Here is a 20,297-nt window from a genome sequence, read left to right as displayed (position 1 = left end):
TTACATCCTCTACCATATTTGAATTGATTTACAATCTTATTATACGCAAAAAAAATTATGTAGCACTCTGAAAATGTATATATTTGGTGGTCTCAGCTTGACTAGACTCCTATAGATAGTAACATATCTAACATCGAATACATTGCCCATATATTCTATGAGTCAACTGTAATCAAAATATTAAATAATCTTTATATATAGCCTCATCCATCAAAAGACCCTTTCCACTGTGGTGATCAAATGTTTCAAGTGCCTCATGAAACTAACAATCAATTCAATGGAAAGTTACTAAGGCTAACACTGACTAACTGATACTAAAGAAAACAGACAAATAAGTATCACTCAGAATTACAAACACTAAGAACCAAAAGGTGGAATTTTGAAAGGGGAATAAAACCAAATAGTAGTATGACAAAAGATAAGATAATAATTGAGATGCAGCCAACAGATTATCCTTAAATACCAATAATGGGTGGTTAAATGACAGTATTTACAAATTGAACCAAGGTATCTGTGCAGCATTGTTAGTCACAATATATACAGCAAGACTTTGTGCTAATGTATGAGTACTACCTTTATAGCTACCCTAATGTAGAACCCTTGCATAAGCGCTCATGTAAGTATCAATGATCTGTCATGACTGTCAAGCTTCAAAATAAGAGTTTACCTCCAAAGTAGTCACCATAAATCTCCCAAAATGTTTGGATCATGCTCCAGAGTGATGAAGAATCATAATTAAGAAACCAAAATTACAGTATCAGCAAAACCTGCATAAAGAGAAAAATAAAAAGGTTTAATAAAGAGCATAATTATACTACCCCAAGCAGAACACAATTACATACTTCAGAGTTCAATTTCTACTTCACGCGGTCTTATCACAAAGTACAACTAGTCAACCAGGAGCAACTATCCAGCATAAATTCTTATCTATGCCGCTATAGTCACTAAGTATCAGAGTTGCAACAAAATTAATGTATTTCTTAAACCAATGCATCCACTGTACCATCTGACCAAAATTCATGACCCCTTACCCTTATATATGATTCACTAACCCAATTGTACAAAACAGAAAGGCTAGGCAAAAGATCAATCAAAACATACAGTAATTTTGGTTATACATATATATCCTCTCTGTTAGTAAATAGCTGTAATTCTTCTTTCATAGTCAACAAGGCACACCTTTGATTATTAAACATTCTAATGTCACATGTTTAAAAAATAAAAATTAGTTGTTATAAAGAAAATACAAATCAAGCTAAATCTATAAGATTCAACATGGTCATTAAATTTAACATATTAGTAAAACAATGCAGTCAAAGTTTACAAGGCTTAACAATGAAAATATTTCAAAATTTAAGAATGTATAGATAGAAATCTTGTATTCATGTTAGTAACAACAGCAACAAAACACAAAATTCAACCAGACTAGACATTTACGAATCATATTCACAAGCAGTAAAAATAGAAACACTGCTATTTTTCAATCTGCCATCTAAGGGAATAAAAAATTACTTTATAAGGAAATCTGAGTAATTAGGAAATAAATGAGCCAAAGAAAGATATAGATCCTGATAAATCTAACTAGATTGAGAAATTCCAAATTGAGTCAAAAACTTAAAAAATTCCCTTTGATTTGACCAAAAAGCAACTGAAAATAACAGTTAATCAAAGCAGATCAACTATCCTAACCACGTTTCCTATTCAAACACAATAGTAGGGCAGCAAGCTGCTGCATCACAAGCATGTATAATAGATGCATACATTTCTTACAGAAAAGGCATAGTCAATCAACCTTTATACGAAGTATTCAGAAAGACTTTCCTCAAAAAAAAAAAAAAAAAAAGCGTTCAGAAAGACCAAAAATTTTCAGACATTGTTCGCACATGTTGAGTAATGTACTGCAGGTGCTATTCAAAAAATAAAAAAAATGTATAGCAGGTGCAAACTCCACAAACTTTTCACTTACGGTTACTATACTTTCAATTCCAATCTAAAATTTCAATAGTCAGAAATGAATTGAAAAAGGGACACAAATTCTGCAATTAATTTAAGCCTAAAATTTTACTATTTGTCAACAAGCACAAGACAATAGCATTTACAAAACAAGCAATCAACTACTCCAGAAGTAACCTACAACGTATCTAATGTGTTTTGAAACCAAGTCATCTTCTCAGCTATAATGATGAGGGTGAAACCGCCTATAGACTAAGGCAAAAGAGTATATAGTGCTATCAACAGCAGAAAAAAAATACTTCCTCCATTTTTTTTTTCAATTGCACCATTTGGGTTGGGCATCGGATTTAAGAAACAGTGTAAAAGATGGAAGAGTATGTCAAAAGTGCCCACGTGAAAAAAAATAATAAATAAAAAAAAAAAAAAAAAAAAAGAGAGATAGAAAAGGTGGGGTAATAATGGTTGTTATCACATTTGAACAAGGGTAGGTAGGGAATTTTGTGTGTGAACACAACCAAAAAGTGAAAAAAGCATACCATATAGAGAAATGGTGCAATTAATATGCAACTTCCCAAAAAGGAAATTGGTGCATTTAAAAAAAAAAAGCCGTATGAAGTATATATAAAGATTCACCTTGTAATTCACAAGAATTCATCTTCTCAATTATATCAAAGTATCAAAGAAAATCATACATCCATGGTTTTGCTAGACAATACAATAACTTCCTCCATGAATACCAATGAGATATATCACATATAAAACAGAAGAGTAATATTCCTACATTTCCATCACAAAGATCAGCTCCTCATATGTTTAATATTATAAACCTAAACCAATGTCCTCTAAACACAGTTTAGTGGAACATAATCAAAACAACAAGTAACATTCATGTACTTCACACATTCCTGCAAGCACAAATAGTAGTCTAATACCCAAATCCATGGTTATACATATCACGATATCAGTGTGTAAATTGAACACACAGAATTAAATATACTGCAAGATGGTTTTTGTTAGTAAACAGAGGTGGATAAAGATATTTTCATCCCTAATAAATCATAGAGCATGAAGGTCATTTCCTTTAACTCTTGTACAATACCAAATACAAAGAGACACATAGGTCTTCTGAGTCATAACTTTTCCGCAACCTCTCTCTTTCAACTTTGTATCAGCTTTGTTAATTGGAAATTTTGTCTGGCTTATCATGAATGATAATATCAGACTGATGACCTGTACTTGATTTCATTGGTATATACTTACAAAGGAGGCTGAGTAGGTAGAAGCTAATGAAGAAAATGCTACTTAGGTCACCACTAGCTATGGTTACCATAATCCATCAGCAGCAGCCTTTCATCAGCTGAGGTTATTGTGTGAATGAGAAAGAGAGCAAGAGAAAAAGAGAGAAACAGGGGGAAGTACAAGCCAATGTTTAACCTTCTACATCTATCTAATTTTTAACCAGTCACCAGGTTGACAATACTGGTTTCATGAGTCACTTGTGCGTCAGAAACATATTTTATATTGGACAGGTTATTGTTTTGGCCAAAAAGTAATCCAAGACCACTTACCGCGTTCAGGACTGATAAATACTTGGTTTGGTATCTTCATAACCAAAATTTCAAATCTGGACCTTCAGATTCACAGTAGAGGGTAGGCCAAAGCGAAGATTATGTAAGATAGTATTCCTAGGCATACCATAGCATTAACCACATGATGGAACTCCAAACAGAAATTGTAAAATATAGCCAGGCTAAAAGAATTACTGAAACAGCCAACACCTTCAAAAACCAAAGTTTAACGGGGAAACCAAAAGATAGGATCTACTATTCTGCAAGCTATCCTTATATGCCATCAGCACTAGTAGCACAATTTGAAGTACTTAACTCACAAAATCTATTTACGAAGTACCCAAGCTTTATTCCAAGCACAGACAAAATCTCTCAAAAGAAGAAAAGGGTTAGATTTCCATTCCCATAAATCTAGGATTGGGAGTAACTAGGGTTTAATGGTGCAGAAGAAAAATTCTGCTTCTTATCCTGATTAAAAAAAAAGGCTGCAGCAATCACCAATTTGTGCCTCTGTCGCATACAACTCTGCCAAAACTAAAATGAGTCTAATTTTAAAAGATATCAACACCCCAAATAAAGAACTCTTCAATCAGAATCCATGCACAAGAGAGAGCTTCTGTGTTTATTTGGTTTGTTTTATAAACACTAGGGACAAATTAATAATTGATATCCTAGTATGTATACCTTAATCTTATGAGCAATTATTCAATCAGAAGGCTAAACTCTTGCCGTTGCTAAAAAAATATAAAAATAACCTTCAAACCAAGAAAGAAACAAAAATAAAATATTCTTCTTTGAAAAGTAGGTAGTTTCACAATATTAATATAAAGGTTTTAGTTACAAAAGGTACCAAACACATTTGACAGCTGAGCAGCAAGCATCGGCTTACATTGGGAGGCAAATGTCTGCAGGTGTTGATTTCTCAGGAAAAATAAACTCTATACTGTCTGTCAAGATATCAACATAGTCTTTGTGACACAATTACAGGCACTTGTATCTCCCTGTGTGCCAAGTCAATGGAAAGACTTGTACGAAAAAAAAATATCGAAGACCAATCTTTTCAGCCCCGAACCACTGAAATAAGCAAATCAGAGACAAATAAGTATTGACATGGAAATTAGAAAGAGATGGAATAAATCAATTCTGATCACAGCAGCATTCATTCTTATGTCACAATTCAAAAATGTAAAGAAGAAACCTCTTAACGAAAGCAACTTACTAGGTTTCCATTTCAATAACACTAACAGATTTTGCTGTTCAATATTAATAAAATAAACGAAGCAGTAAAAACTAAGAAAATTAGCTGCAACCTTTTTCATTCCCTAGAAGAGAAGGAAAGCCTTTCTCGGCCCCTGAAAGTAATACTTCATATTGGAAGGAAAAAAACAGATACAAAAAGAGCAGCACATCAAGCTTGCTGAGATCTCATATAGCAAGTGTATTGATTAATACACATTTTCCAAGTATATATTTGGCAACTCTAAGTCACTTCAGCACTCCAATTTACCTTGGAGCCCCTCAATCCATGTGCTCTAGATTCTAGAGAACAATCCTTGAGAAAAAAATATAAATAACTTACAAAATCTTATAGAATTCATGTCAAAATTTTGAAGCATTCCAACACATTCAAGAGTTGGAGCAACACAGAAAGTAGCCTCCATTTAAGCCAAAAGAGGCTAAAATGCATAACATATAGCATATTTGCTGGTGATTTCCACGAGAAGGACAAGAGCATAGCAAATTGTTCAACTACAAAAACATAAAGCAGCCTGGATGTCTAGTTATCAATTTAAGTTATGAATCTCACTTGAATTCAACAGCTCATCTTCAATTAAACTTCTATACCGGCCTCCAACAATTAAGAGACGACAGATCTGGTCTGGAAGGTAACATATGATTGATACCATGACCTGGAGACAAGTAAACTATGTTGGTCAATCAAAAAATAAAAATATCATAACACATATACACCAAAGAAACTAAGAAATTAGACCTGATACTGAAGGACCTGCCATAGCTGGGTTAGGAGCTGAGACTTGATATCCCATGTTATCTGGCATCGCCCTTTCAGAAGGTCGAAAGTATGCTGCTATAATGATATCTATTAGAAACTCATTCAACACAAAAATAGGATCACACTATTCATGTGCAATCATCACCATTATAATGAAACTTGCAACAGTAAAGTAGGTCATCCGTCATCGCGCAATATGAAAATGTTTCCAGACATAATACACTGCTAATGAACACCCTTGTTCGGTACAGACAATCAATATGTGAAAGTCACATATTGGAAATGTAGAACATGAGACAAAGTCAGAAGATGAACATAGAAACACAATGGACACATCTATATGTTATAGAGATACCAAACTACTATGAGTTCAGACGTAACGTTCAGTGATAAATTCTCCACCAAAAAAGAATTTGTATTAAGTAAAGGTTATAAACTTATAATGGGCATCTACAGTCACGAAAGATGTAAAAAGCAGGGAGGTGAACGTCAAATATCTGACAAAGAGGTTGTGGTCTCTAAATTCCCCATCTCTTTGCAGAAAAATATTGTTTAGCAAGCATTAGAGCATAAAAAAAAAAAAATTAGTCTGTAACAAAGGTAGAAAAAGAAAGCAAGATTAGAGATACCACAACTACAAGTCTCAATACTATACAAACTACAGCACTATGAATCTGTCAAAAGATGATTATAGGAATGCAATGACTTATAATGGTATAAATCCAGAGAGAGCTTAGTTGATAGATAAGTATTGGTTGAAAGCAATGGTTATTAAAGGTATCTGGAGGTACAAAAATAAGGAAACATGTTCTACTAAAAGGTCCCTTGAGTTTCACCAACAAAATAATTCTGAGAAAAAAAGATAACCTCCATGAAGTTTCTGTACACTTTAAATTACGGAGAAAACGTGATCTAATAAATACGTAGTACAAGAGCTTCAAGTCTTAATAGAACATAATGACAAGCAGAGTGCTGCCAGCAATGCAAAAGACTAGGAACACTTCCATACACAAGGAATGCAACCAAACATTTTAGTAACATCACAGTTTTCAAAAACTTATCATTTGAAAATTGCAGCACATATTAATAATGTGCTTTTCCTTATATGAATGCTCGATTTAGCAAAGATTGATACAGGGGTAACACTTCAACAACCTCTCAGAAATTATAAATTAAAAGTCCCACCACAGAAGGAAAATGATGAAAACATTTAGTACCTTCCCCGGCAAAGTTTGTAACTGCTGGAATCCTCCCTCCATTCATCCATGAATTATGCTGGCTGTCTGTGTTGTATTCAGCAGAGGCAGGCCTCCATTGTTCATCACCAAATCGTCTTAAACCTTCAGAGTGAGAGGCTGATGTGTATGGATGAGAAGGAACCGGGGGAGGAGGATGGGGCCGGGGTTGGGGCATCTGCTGCTGAACTGTAGGCTTATTATATGCAAAATGGCCAGAAGGGGGTTGGGGTACAGTGACTGGTGGGAAAGCTCTCTGTCCATATGTCGACTGAGAAGGCTGAAATTGCTGGCTTTGCTGATACTGCTGGTTGGACTGCCCAGCTAGTGGTCCTGCATACACAGAATTGTATCCAGGTGTGTCAAGTGAACCAGATAGTCCAGCAGGAAAACAAGGTACTTGTTGAGGGGTGTTGCCGGCAATCAGAACAGGGTGGCCACCCTGCACCAAATACAATTCAAATAAGTAAATGTATAATTGTAATGTGCAAGAAACCACAAGTCATCACCAACAGAATACAAGGACAGTGAAAAAACTTACAGTTGGCATACTGTATTCAGGAGGTAAAGGAGCATGTGCAGGACGAACTACAGATGGAGGCAGCAACAATACTTGAGTTGTGGAAGGCTGTGGGGGAAGCAGAGGTTGATGTTTACCGACATGTGGGGGCCCTGATGGCACCAAAGAAGGCGGAGGAGGCTGAGAGGGAAGCATTTGTGGTGGTGGTGGGGGTGGTGGAGGAGAAGGCATTGAAGGTGGTAGTGGAGGAGGAGGTGAAGAAGGTAATGGGGGAAGGGGGGGAGGAGAATCAAGAGGTAATGGTGGAGAACCCTCCAATGATGGGGACTCAACAAATTCATTAGTGGAAAACTCAAATTGAGCATCCAACTGCATCTCTTGCTTAACTTTCTTTGACGACTCACCGGGAGAGCGTGCTCCATCCTTTAGGTGCCCAGAAACATCTTCCATCTCTAGCTCACCATCCACCTCCTCCAAGATGTGATGGCGCCTATCATTTGGAGTATTTTCAGTTTCATGCCCTGCCGAATTATTTGAAGGTTGCAATGGAGACGCATCAAATTCTCTGAGAGAAAAACTTGGAACATCCTCCTCATCTTCGTCGTCATCAACAAATCCATGAGTAGATAAAAATCCAGGCAAATTGAAAGTAGCATTGCTGTGCACAGCCAAGAAATGTCATCTATCAGAGCGACTCGTACACAACAGAAAAAATGCACAGGATATAGCACCTCAAATTTATTAGAGATTAATACAATTGAACACTGAGGTAAACCTTAATAAAGCCTTGTAATTTTGCAAATTCACTGGGAAAAAAATATTAAAATAGACTAGTTCCTACACCAATCCTAGCGGTATCCAGGGAAGCAGCAACACCACCGCAACACATGTTTTCCTAACTCCACAGCAAGCCAGGATAGCACATTATTCAAAAAGGCATGTCCTAACATAAGCAACAGCCAACATCCACCCAATGCCTCCACCGTTATAATGCCTACTTTAGTATAAACAGCATTTTTGATGCTTTTAAATTGATTTCAGCAGCCTAAAAATTGAAAACCACGAGGTACTAAGTCCCTCAAACCAAGGGGCAAGGTGAATGTGCCTCACTCACACAAGACGCATTGTCCTATTTCTTTATTTCACTTTTCTATAATATTCTGCTAAGACGCATGAGCTCTCAAATACAAGCAACACCCTTCATAACTTCATCCCCATATATTTAAAACACTACACAAAGGTTTAATAAATGAACACAAATCAATACTTCCTCCATTTGTTAACAGTTGTGACACACTTTTTCACAATATTAAAGAGAAGTAGGGTTCACATGGTTTGATATACTTTAAAATGAGGTGAGAGGTTATTAGAACTTAGAAGTATAATTTAGTGGACCATGCAATTTAGATAAGGGAAATAATACAACTTTCCCTCAAAATAATTTTCCAATTATAGTGTGTTTCAAGTATTGTCACAATTCCATTTTAGGGAAGAGTCAGAAGAAGTATATCTTGAAAAACATTTTTTAGGTAAAACCAAAGAAAACAAGCAGAAACAGGCTAACAAGCCCATTGTCTGACAAATTTACCTCCCTCAATCTAAGTTATCATAGGTCTACCTAGGCTTCCTTTATCCCCATCACCCCAATCGTCCACCCTCTTTAAAGGTGCTCCCTCCAGCTGAGCTTTTGCATCTCTAGATAAACGTAGTTGATTTTCCCTTCTTCAATATCTAGAACTCCAGCTTAAAACCAAATATGAAATACAGACTATCCCTCATACTCCCAGACATCCATTTCAACACATGCATCTTAGTATGACCATCTTTTAACAGTGCTTCATTAAATGCCCAAAAACATTTCCGATACTCATGACCTATATAACAATCCCATCAAAATATTGCATATAAAAATTTCTCTCTAACCTGAGAGGAACACTAGTTGCTGCTCATCATTTGAACCACCCAAACTTACACTTTGTTTGGATTGAAGGAACAATAGAGAAAGGAAGGGAAGGGAAGGGAAATGGAAGATTGAGTATCTTTCATTTGGATAACAAATGAGAAAGGAAGGGAATTGAAGAGGAGAGAAATGGAGGGATTAAATTGTAAGAAATTGATCTCTCCAACAATGGAGGGATTTGGAAGAAAAACTCAACATTCTTTCTTCCCCTTCACCTCCCTCCTCTTCTTTTCCTTCCATTTTCTTTTTCCAGGCGTCAAAAAAAAGATCAAATAGGATCCCAATGAATAGAACGGACATAAGATATCTAACTAATTGGCATTTAAAGGACAACATAAACATAAGAAGAAAATGACGGGTAAGCAAACATATGAACAAATAAATGAAAAAGGTGTCAAAAGTGTAAATGAGAAGGGTCAAGAGAGAAAACAAACCTCCCATATTCATCGACAAGCATACCCTCCATTTCCCTAATAGGATCATCCACTGATCGTTCAGCTCTTGAAGGGCGTCTAAAGGAAAACCCACTACTCATGTCATCATTTGAACTACCAATGTCATCCATAAAGCGACGAAGTACTGAGTCCGGTAGAATTTTTCTCTCAAGCCACAAGCGCAAAACCTGAATTGCGAAGAGATACATAAGGTTGCCTGCAAATGAAATCTGGCAGATAACAATGTAACTAATGTATACCTTCAGGCACTGTCTGCGATTTTCCTTAGCACTAGCCCCAGATGGAGCAGCTGCACCTAAAAGGCGGGGCAATGCTGCTTGGACAATAGGGATATACGAGGCGCCAGCTATGCCTGAGTCAACAACCAAAATTTAAACCTATATCATCTCAACCCAAAGCACTTAAAAATGACAAGTCAAGTATAGATTATAGGTCTCACATTCAAAAATCACAAACATCAATTTACTACTTGCGTATAATAAACTAAAATACGCACTCATATCCTGGCAATCCAACACTATACCATTTTAAGAGACACCTTTGCTGCCATGCATGCTATCAGAAACATGACAGCTCGAAACTACTAACCTTTTTGACTATGTGAGCACTGAGTGATGGAGTCCACCAGAAAAAAGAGATCCACTCTCCTATGAAAGTTTGGCTCGTTTTCCAACTTACGAATGAGCAGTTCCACAACCTTAAACATTTGAAAATTGAGTCAGTCACTGCAAGAAATTCAGAATAGATAACAGCACATAATAAAAATAATTTGTCAGGAGAATTCATATAGATAACAGCACATAATAGAAATAATTTGTCAGGAGAATTCATACGTGTACGTGTGCGTACATGCGTGCGTGTGTGTGTGTGTGTGTGAGGCTTTTATAAAAATACCCCTTCAGGTGATAGCAAATATCATAATTGTATGATAATAGATCATAAATTAGGTGAGATGCGTAATAAGATTCTTGAAACTCAAAGCTCCTCTCTTTTTCTCTCCCCTTGAAAGTAATAGGTCCTCTATCTCTAATGAATTCGAAACACAAACCCTCCTCTCCCCTCCCCTCCCCTCTCCCCTTAGCTTTCTCCATCAAATCTTGAAAATTGAACCACCCCCCCCCCCCTCTCATCCCTCTTCAATAACTTCAATCCTTGAAATGTGAATTGTTAAATTTTTTGATTCGATCTAACATTCATCGAAAATAAAATTATGAAATCCTTTGAACCCCACCTCACCATACCACTCTTCTTCATCCTCCGATCTCTTTCTCTCTACTCCTAAGTCCTCACCTTTGTTTCACTTGCATTTCCCCACCACCCTCTATTTATCTCTTCCAAAAACAATTAGCCTTGTCTGATGGCTAGAATCTCAAAAAATAAAAGCTAGCTTGCGTCTCGAGGTTTATCAGCTCCATCACAGGTCAGTGAAGCTTCCGACAAGTTTAGCGTGAGAAGCGGAAAATACTCAATGAAGACAATGTTTTATAGCAAGGAAGAAGGTAAGGTAAGGTGGGGTCGTGGAGGTTGCTGATGAGTATATGATAATAGCGGTGGCTGGGGAGTATACTACAGTGGGGCTGGTGGTAGCTGGTCAAATTTATAAGTTGCCAAGCAGATTGAGTAGGGTAGGTCAGCGAGTAAAGGTAGATAAGGGTATTTTTTGTCAAAAACTTTTCTCTGTCACCTTACCTTAATATGTTTGCCAAAAAAAAAAAAAAAAACCATTTCAACCAATTTAAAACAGAGGAAGCATAGTTGTTCAATAATTGACTGAGAATGATTGTAATACATAAATTATGCAAAATACTTTTCTAGATAGTTCAAAAGTTTACAATCTTTTCATCATTGGAAGAAGCTCAAATCAAATCTTTATAAATAAGGTCAATTATCATAAATTCAATTAATAAGGAGATTTTCAAGACAAATACGATATGTCACATTACTCACATACGTGATACATGTCAGCTTCTTTATTTTATATACTCGGACTGCCCCATCATGCATTCATGGATCTCACAGGTTTAAAGCAAGTTAAAGAAAAGTAACAAGAGAGTACGGAAATTAGATAGCCAGCAAGCTCCTGTTCAATTGACTGCAGGTGGTTCTACATTTTCATCTTCTTTTATAGTTAATTACTTAAGTGCAGGTGTGAATAAGAGAGCAATATGACCAACCTCATTTGCAATTCCATACTTAGCACAATCAATAGCAAGACGAGTAGCACGTCCAATACTTTCTTTCGTCCTCGACAATGTCTCTATCATTCCTTCAAAAGCATCGCGAGCAACCGCTGCTTCTGTGCCACCACTCAAAATACTTCCAGCTGTTAGGTGTACTGAGCCAGGTCCTTTATCCTGTTCCTCAGAGCTCAATTGATTATGTGATGCCGGCTGACGAATGGGATCAGGAGGGGAAGCCAAAGTTCCATGATGAGCTTCATGAGTATCAAGCTCTGTAACATCACCCAAACTAGATGAAACATTATGGCCTTTAGATGATGGGCTTGGACTCTTTCCATGGAGATTAGCAGAAGGTGCCGCTGCAGAATTTCCATTACCCTGAGGTACATTCTGCATATAAGCTTGTCGCCTTTTTGCCTGAGCTGCAGCAATTAAATGTTTCATGGATAGTGCAGAGTCTATGGCCTTCGCATCTTCCGTCCTGTAATTACCAAAAGAGAACAATGGATTAGCAGAACAAGAGAACATAACCAATAAAAAAAATCAGCAAGTCTGAGGAGCACAAACCTGTCATCAACCAGCACAGGGTCATGTTCTTTCTGGATATCAAAAGAAATCGGTCCATTCAACCTTGTAGACACTTTAGGTATACTTTTAGCCCTCTCCACAGACAAAGGCTGCCTAATCTTATGCGAAGACACGTGACTCTGAGAAGTTGGCAAGCCAGAAACAGATTTTAAATCTTTGCCAGGCATATTTTGAGCCTTATTATGAGAATTCAAATTAGTCCCCTTGATTGATGATCTAGTAGACTTTTGTTGCTCAGCCAACTTCTTAGCCGCAGTTGCTACCAAAGGAGACGTTGTGGGGGAAACCAAATCTTTCTTAGCATCCTTAACCAGCAACTTGTCTAATTCTTCCTTTTCAGGGCTTTGAGGTATTAGGGTTTTTGTAGAACTGTCTACCTTCAGCTGCAGAGTGGAAGGTACAGAAGATGCTCCAGCCAACTTAACAGCTGAAAATTCCTTCTGAAAGCCACCTACATCTTTACTTAAAACCTTCAGGTTTTCTCTAGCACAACCGGAGGACTTGTGATTCTCATCAAATTTCTTAATAGTATCTGGAATTTTCGCAGATGAACCAGCTTTGGAGGCAGACAAAGACCTTCCATGAACTGGAGTTTTAGGATCGGCATCGTCATCATCGTCGTCATTGTACAAGCAAACAGCTCGTCTTTTTTTCGGAATATCACTCTTCAGAGATTTGAGGCCAAAACCTTTTTTATCTTCAGATGAATTGTTTACATCAGATGTGGACTCTAATGCTCTGCGATGACGCTTTGCTACAGGTGGTACAGCTTCCTCATCATAAATTTTGGGTTCCAGATCATTTTTTTCACTTTTGATTACTGACCCCTTTGCAACATCACTTATTGTGTGTACATGCTTAGCCTTCTTAATTGACTGTGGCTGGACAATTTGCCGATTTTTACGTCTTGAATACTCCATATCTCCATGATCCTTAGCATGAGAGGTTGTATCCTGTGGTGAACTTGTTCCAAAGTGCAAATGCTTCTGGTCATCAACCAAGCTTTGTGAGGCCTTCCCCCGAGGACTTGACTCCATTTTATTTACACCAGCAGACAACCGCTTTGCAAGTCCTCCAGCTGGAAGTTTACCAGGTATCTTATCTTTGACAAACACGCCAGATTTAGCAGCTTCAGTGTGTCGAACTACACCCTCAATTTTCCTCTTAGCCCCAGCAACCAAATCCCGTGACTTGTGTCCATTTGCTGACTTATTGTCCCCACCAGACAAAAGCTTAAGATGATCTGAAGCTCCTAACGACATTGGAGTATATTTTTTACCATCCTCATGATAACTGGTAGCCCTTTTTAATTCAGAATGACCGCTGTACGGGCTAGAACTTGAGGCCCTTGATGATTCAATTCTTTCATGATGAGCAGCTGTATCTGCTATATTCGCCCCTAAAACTGTTTCTTCCTTAACTGAGGAAGGGACAAGTGAGCTAGGAACTGATGCATCAGTACGAAATTCCCTACCTGTTGCTATAACTTTGTCAGTCACTTCATGACAATCATCCGATTTCTTAAATTCTTCAGCAGCATCAGCCCGTTCCAACAAATCTTCCACTTTATAACTGCCCCCCATCTCAGAGGTGTGATCTAATGCAGAATCACTGGCATAAAATTCCTCAGATTTAGGTTTTCTGCTCAACTCAGCACGAGAACCATTGACATTTCCTTCATCATAAGAAGCATCATGATTGAGAGCTGATGCATTGTCACCAAGACCACTTATTTTACTTGTTTCAAATGCTTCACATATTTCCTTTACAGCTTGAGCGAAGTATTTTACAGTTTTCCCTTTGCATCTAGCCAGTAATCTACACTTTGACTCACTTGTAAACGCTTGCACATCAGGTGGAGCAACGAAAGCTCTAAAACGAAGAACAAAAATCAACAAACTATTTAGAAGTATGAACTGTCCAATTTACGGTGCGAAAATAGAGCACCCTATATCCTCACTTCCTCAGTAAGAAAAATAAATGCAACAGAGCACATTTGCGCATAAATGTCATCTTTAATGACTATAAACATTTAACAATAATAAACTATGATAAAATCATCTACAATTTAAGGGACACAGCTTATATGATAAGCCATGAGAAAAAAGGGAAAAAAAAAGACAAACAAAACAAAAAATTTGGTAATTTATTTCTATTAAAGTGAAAACTCTATTTAAAAAAAAAAAATTGTAGACACCTCAATCCCAAATCTAAGGATACCCAAAAAAAAAGCAACATACCGACCTACGTCATTTAAACTAGAACATCTCTTCATGATGTATAGTCACATGTTCTTAACAATGCTACAATGAGCAGAAAATCACACTGTAAGGCAGACTTCAACAAGAAATCCCAATGATTCAATTACAGAAGATAACTACAGAATAAAGAAGAGCAATATAAAGAGAAACATGTAACAAAAAGTCGTCATCCCACTTCATATAATTACTTCCATTCGGTCAAACCTCATTCCATAATATGTAATATCAAAACCATATCAGGCCATAAGATATAGGTTGTAATATTATAAATTTCAGCTTCCAAGTATGATCTAAAAACAAATCAAACCATTAATAAGGTAACCATATACAGAAAAGCATAGACAATTTTAAATGCATATATTCAAACAAGAAATTACTAGGCATTAATGAAGCCGAAATCTGCTCTTTTTTATTTCTATATCTAGAGAATTAAATAGCAAAATTAACAGATCACATAATACAAGTACAAAGCAGGCAAGTGAGGCAACAAACTACCTATTCTCAATAAAACCATTCCGTGTTAATACCCACAACTTGATTGAGACTTGTTTCATTATACAAAACAGTGTACTTGAAAAAGAGAAAGTTACAAGAGCATGAATCCATTATAAGATATCACATAAGGCAACATGTAGCATGTCTGCAATTAATAGTCTCAGTATGAATAGAATCAAAATGGATATTCAAGTCTCAAAATTTCTGCTGACATGAAAGATCTTACATTTAATTCTAAAATTTGTTATTTTTAAATTTTAAAGTTTTGTAAATCTAATTCTCCACATGGTAATGGTGAGCACAACTGGTTATTTACCTACTTGAAAAATATTTCGCCGGGTTAAGTAAAGCAATCTGGTATTAATCATCCCTGAAGTCTTCTTCCAGAGTGAAAAAGACAGTAAAAATAAATAAAAACAAAAAACAAAAAAAAAATGTACATTCCTTGCAAAAAAACTTGACAAGCAAGAGAAAAAGTAAAAAAATGTGGAAAAATCAGGATCAGGGTATTCTTTAACAATATCAATCAAAAAAAATTGGACATTTCATTCTGATAAATAACTTGCACCAAGGGTCACCCAATAGTCACCAGATTCCAAACCCACACTCAATTCCTCCAAAATCAAAATAAATAAGCAGGTCTCAAATTTACTGTTGATATACGGAATACGTCTACATTTTTATTTTATTTTTGCAAATTCTAGTTTTTAAAATTCCGTAAATCTAATTTTCCGCATGGTATTGGTGAGCACAATGGGACATTTACCTACTTGAAAATATATTTCACCTGGTTAAGTAATCACCCATGAAAAGTGTCTTATGTCATCCCTACTTAACTTCCAAATACTAAAGTGGCACAGGGACAAAGAAAAATGAGTACAATGAACAAATTGATAGATGATAGCATAAATTTTTGAAATAGAAAGAAAGAGAAGGTTGTGAAGTACTGATGTGACGGAGGGAGAGAGTAACTTTGATTTTTCAAAAATGGAGTGTTATAGGAACATTCAAAAAAAAAAGTCCAAAGTCAAATAAGGGATGGAAACTTAGAAAGAGTTGCATTTCACCCTCAATTAATAAATGTGTAAAAGACTGTCAAAAATCCACATCATTATAGTAAGCATTGGACCTACCTGAATCCTACCAATCACAAGCAATTGCTCCAGGCAACTAAATACTAAGTTCCACCTAAAAAAGCCACCAATCTACATTCTACATGCATACATGCACACATCATAAACTCATCCTCATATATAGCAGAAGTTACAAAAGACATCTATAAAGCCATATATAGTAGACACTGCCGTTTAATTGCCCATGAATCTTTATTAAAAGTGGATCATAAAAACACCCATAAAAAGTCCACAAATTTATTAACCAACCATCATTCAACCAACAGTCCCAACACAAAGTTTTACCCATTCTTTCTGCTTCGGTGCTAAAGAAGTGTATAACCATTTTCATTTTATATGTTTATCTCAAAAGTGTCTTCAACTATACACTAATAAAGTGGGCAGCAATCTTTAAGAGGATTGGGGTTCCAAACCTTGCTCTAATTCATTTACTTTACTTCAACTTACGAAGCCAAGTAGTTTCTTATATCCTAAAAGATAAGAGAAGAACTAACTCCACCCAGCCTTGGAAAGCTAGAACGGGCCCAGGAAGAAGAGGCGTCGGATTACCCTCAGAGTTTCTTCTTCTAAAAGAGATAGTAAGAAGACTAAAATCTCTACCCTCTTAAACTTTGACTCGGACATATTTTACCAAAACTTCACATTTAATAATTTTCTAATATGATGTACAATTCTCCAAATCGAACATACTCCATAGTCCATACCACTTGTCTATATCTATATACTTCCCCTTTTTTTTATTACTGCGCCATGGGGGGATTTAAGAATCCTAATGCAAATCTTCAACCTTAATATCTTTATTTAAATAAGAGTAAAAATTATAAAAAGTTAGTATCATAAAGGTATATATTGGGATGAATTTAACAAGATCCCACATGATTATATCTTTCTTTATGTATAAATCATAATATATGGTTAAAAGGGATTGTGTCAATAGTGTTAAACTGTTAAATTAGCAAATGGTGCAAAATTTCTAGAACGGAGGAAGTATATACATATTCCGCAATACCTCGTTTTCATTTTCTCCCCAATGATCTTATTTGAAAATTCATGTCCCAATTCTTGTACATTTGTGTAATCTAAATCAATTATATCACGGGCTTCAAAGCCCTTACCCTGCTGGTAATCATTAATAAGATTTTGAAGCAAAGAGGAGTTATCTACAGTAGTAAATCCAACAAAAACACCCAAAAATATCATCTCATATCCCCATCCCTAAAGAAAATATTATGTTGTCAATATCAGATTATCTCATATGATAACTTTATGCAAAATGGCCCAAAATATAGCCTAGCCAACCCATCAATACAAACATTTTCTGAAATAATCAAACCACACATCTCTAATCACTCTGCATGTGCTTCAAAGCTATCCAAAATTTTTAAAATACAGAACAAAAAGAATAATTATAATGCGTATATGATCATCCCCTTGAAATAAAAGTAATTTAATTAAATATCAAAGTGATTTTCATAAACATATACCTAAACTAGTCTCTAAAAATGTATATCCTGTAGAAACAAATAGAAGGGGAAAAGCATTAACAATAACATGTGGTAATTAACCTACTTGTCACACATAACCATAACTACACCTGAAGACACGACTTACATTTCTTGGGTTCCGAAGAACTGCACGAAATACTTTTTGGGGTCAGGGGCTCGCTCCCAGTCTTCAGGCCTACTAACCTGAAAGTTCAGCCAGTAAAGAATAATTGAAATGCACAAGCTCCAAGAGATGTAAGTTTTTAGGTAGCCAACAATTCCATACTGTATGAAAAAACAAATCGCCACAATCCAAAATAAGCACATAACAAATAATAGAACATCACGGAAGAGCTAGAAGTAAATATTCTCAAACTCGGGTCATACCGGGTCAAATTTAATAAGTTCAAAATTCAGGTCAAATCAGGTCACGGAAGAATCTGATACATTCGGTAATGTACATAACAAGGAGCAAATCAGCACAACCAAATTTGCCCCTCAGATAGCAAATCCAAAGCATAATTAGAGCAATTAAGACAATATGAGAATAATTTCACATACCGGTGATAGTACTTGATATAATCGAGCTTGCATGAAAAATCTACAAAAACATTCTAATCACCTTCACAACCACGATAGACATTCCGCAAAGTCCCCAATGTAAATTAGGTTTTAAAAAAGCTCACAACCTAAATTCTTTCGAATCACACATGTCCATAAAAGACACAACCAACACTGATCCCGCTTTAATTAATACAATAAAAACTACGCAAAATCACCAACACGGGGGGTGTAATTAACTAAAATTACGCGGCTTTTGACTAATATAACAGTAATCTTCCCGCCTTTTCATCGCCCCGAGTGTTCCAACTTCGAATCAATAATGTGTAGCAATATATATATATAACCCCCATGAAAATGTAGCACGAAAAGATCACACCACAAAGCAACAAACAAACCAATTATACTACAGTTCTAAGCGCACATTGATATTGATTTGAGAGCAATCAATTCTCGATCAAATAAAAATCAAAAACAAATAAATAGTATATAGTATATAGTAAAAGAAAATATCAAATTTCACAACAAAATCAAAAAAAAAATATCAAATTTCACAACAAAATCAAACGAACCTTTGCAGGCCAAGCAGGGAATCCCTTGACCTTAGCAAGAACAAGATCGCCGAGTCGCAACTCGTCAGCAGTCTTCGTTTTATTGGCTCCTTTTTTACGCGCAGGAGCCATGGCGATTACATCAAATTACTCAAAACCCTAATTTCAAATGCCAACCAACCGAAAAAGGCGAAATTTTTCCAATGATTTCAATTGCCAATCAAAAACCCTAGGAAAAAAATATCTACAAAATTGTAAAAAAATAGCTCAAAAATTAGGGATTTGAGAAACGAATTATGCCCCGAATTTCAAAGCTAATGAGAGAAATTAGGGCATCGGAGGAGAGAGAAAATTGCAGGTGATTGCATTTGGATTTGGGGAGCAGCAGAGCAATACAAGAGAAATTGAGGCGGTGAGAAGGAAGAAAGAGAGAGAGTAAAAGAGAGGTTTTTTTTGGGTTTGTTCGTTTAATTTAATGGAGAACTTGGGAAATTATGGTAATTGTTTTTATTCTACTCTACTCTTGAAATTATTGTGTTTTCCTTTGTATCAAGGAGAGGGAGGAGGGTACAAGAGGGTTGCGGCTATCGACGATGATGGTGTAGACATAATTTAATCTCGAGCTGTATAAGTAAACCGGCAATACTCTTGGTAGGTGATGATTTAGCCGATTAAGAATATTGTCGAAGAGTCTTGATGAATGAATGTAGGTAGGATTAATTTCGTTGATTGTTAAGCACTTATGCAGGATTTTGTTGAAGATTGAAACGGGGAGGAGGGTAGTGATGTGATTCACGATATTTTATATTAAAAAATTTCATTTGGAGCAATTTTGTTTCTTAAATTGACAAAAGAGGCTCGGACTTTTTACATAAAAAGATAATGCAGCTTGTTAGACAGAAACAGGGGATGAAGTTTGTAAGACAAAAACATGGATGCGTAAAACAGGGGAACAGTTTCTAAGACAGTGTTTGACATTACCTTCGGAAAAGTTACTTCGTATTTAGTTCAGAATGACTAAATGTGTTTAGACAAGTTGTTGAGATATGTGGAATATTAACATAAATGTGTAAAATTGTAAATGTAAGGTTTTAGTGTTTAAACAATACAAGCAAATGACAAATATAAAAGCTTTGTAAAATAGAAAAAAAAAATGGTCATTTTACTTTTTAAAAAATAAATATATAAAGAAACTATTGAATTTAATTAAATAAACACGAATTGATTCTTTATTTAAAGTCATCTGAAGTTAGTTGAATTATTTGTTACGCTTTGACATTTTTGCACCCTCGTAGTTAATCAAGTATTATGGTTTCATTATACAGCCATTTGTGATGAA

At 35.9% G+C, this 20,297-nt stretch overlaps 1 protein-coding gene across 4 annotated transcripts; it reads right to left on the bottom strand.

Annotated features, from left to right (window-relative positions):
• Nucleotides 1-409: 409 nt before the first annotated feature.
• Nucleotides 410-19,551, bottom strand: LOC145620540 (ENHANCER OF AG-4 protein 2-like). Of its 4 annotated transcripts, none has more exons than XM_081675230.1 (13): nucleotides 18,980-19,551; nucleotides 17,974-18,050; nucleotides 12,453-14,345; nucleotides 11,880-12,366; nucleotides 10,294-10,402; nucleotides 9,945-10,057; nucleotides 9,685-9,872; nucleotides 7,312-7,948; nucleotides 6,753-7,212; nucleotides 5,515-5,610; nucleotides 5,329-5,431; nucleotides 4,372-4,595; nucleotides 410-767 (listed from the first exon to the last, which is right to left on the bottom strand). In XM_081675230.1, the coding sequence occupies exons 1-11, from the start codon at nucleotides 19,088-19,090 to the stop codon at nucleotides 5,361-5,363; spliced, it is 4,242 nt and encodes a 1,413-aa protein (XP_081531356.1). In that variant the 5' UTR covers nucleotides 19,091-19,551; the 3' UTR covers nucleotides 410-767; nucleotides 4,372-4,595; nucleotides 5,329-5,360. The 4 variants fall into 4 exon arrangements, with proteins under 4 accessions (XP_081531356.1, XP_081531355.1, XP_081531358.1 ...); XM_081675229.1 differs by having other exon boundaries at nucleotides 4,411-4,595; XM_081675232.1 differs by having other exon boundaries at nucleotides 4,411-4,595; nucleotides 5,515-5,607; nucleotides 18,980-19,550.
• Between the last annotated feature and the right edge of the window lie 746 nt (nucleotides 19,552-20,297).

This window comes from Chenopodium album, chromosome 27 (assembly GCF_948465745.1).
Source record: "Chenopodium album chromosome 27, dcCheAlbu1.1, whole genome shotgun sequence".
Taxonomy (NCBI): Eukaryota; Viridiplantae; Streptophyta; class Magnoliopsida; order Caryophyllales; family Amaranthaceae; genus Chenopodium; species Chenopodium album.
Note: the sequence above shows the minus strand (reverse complement) of the source record. Positions and strands in the feature narration are given on the sequence as shown.

What these genes read in the sequence shown, in the direction of transcription:
- LOC145620540 (XM_081675230.1), bottom strand. Translation starts at nt 19,090, where the DNA reads ATGGCTCCTGCGCGTAAAAAAGGAGCCAATAAAACGAAGACTGCTGAC. An exon ending in GTGCTCACATAGTCAAAAAG is followed by an intron (nt 10,058 to 10,293) that starts GTTAGTAGTTTC and finishes TTGTTGACTCAG; the next exon opens with GCATAGCTGGCGCCTCGTAT. An exon ending in TACAAACTTTGCCGGGGAAG is followed by an intron (nt 5,611 to 6,752) that starts GTACTAAATGTT and finishes ATATCATTATAG; the next exon opens with CAGCATACTTTCGACCTTCT.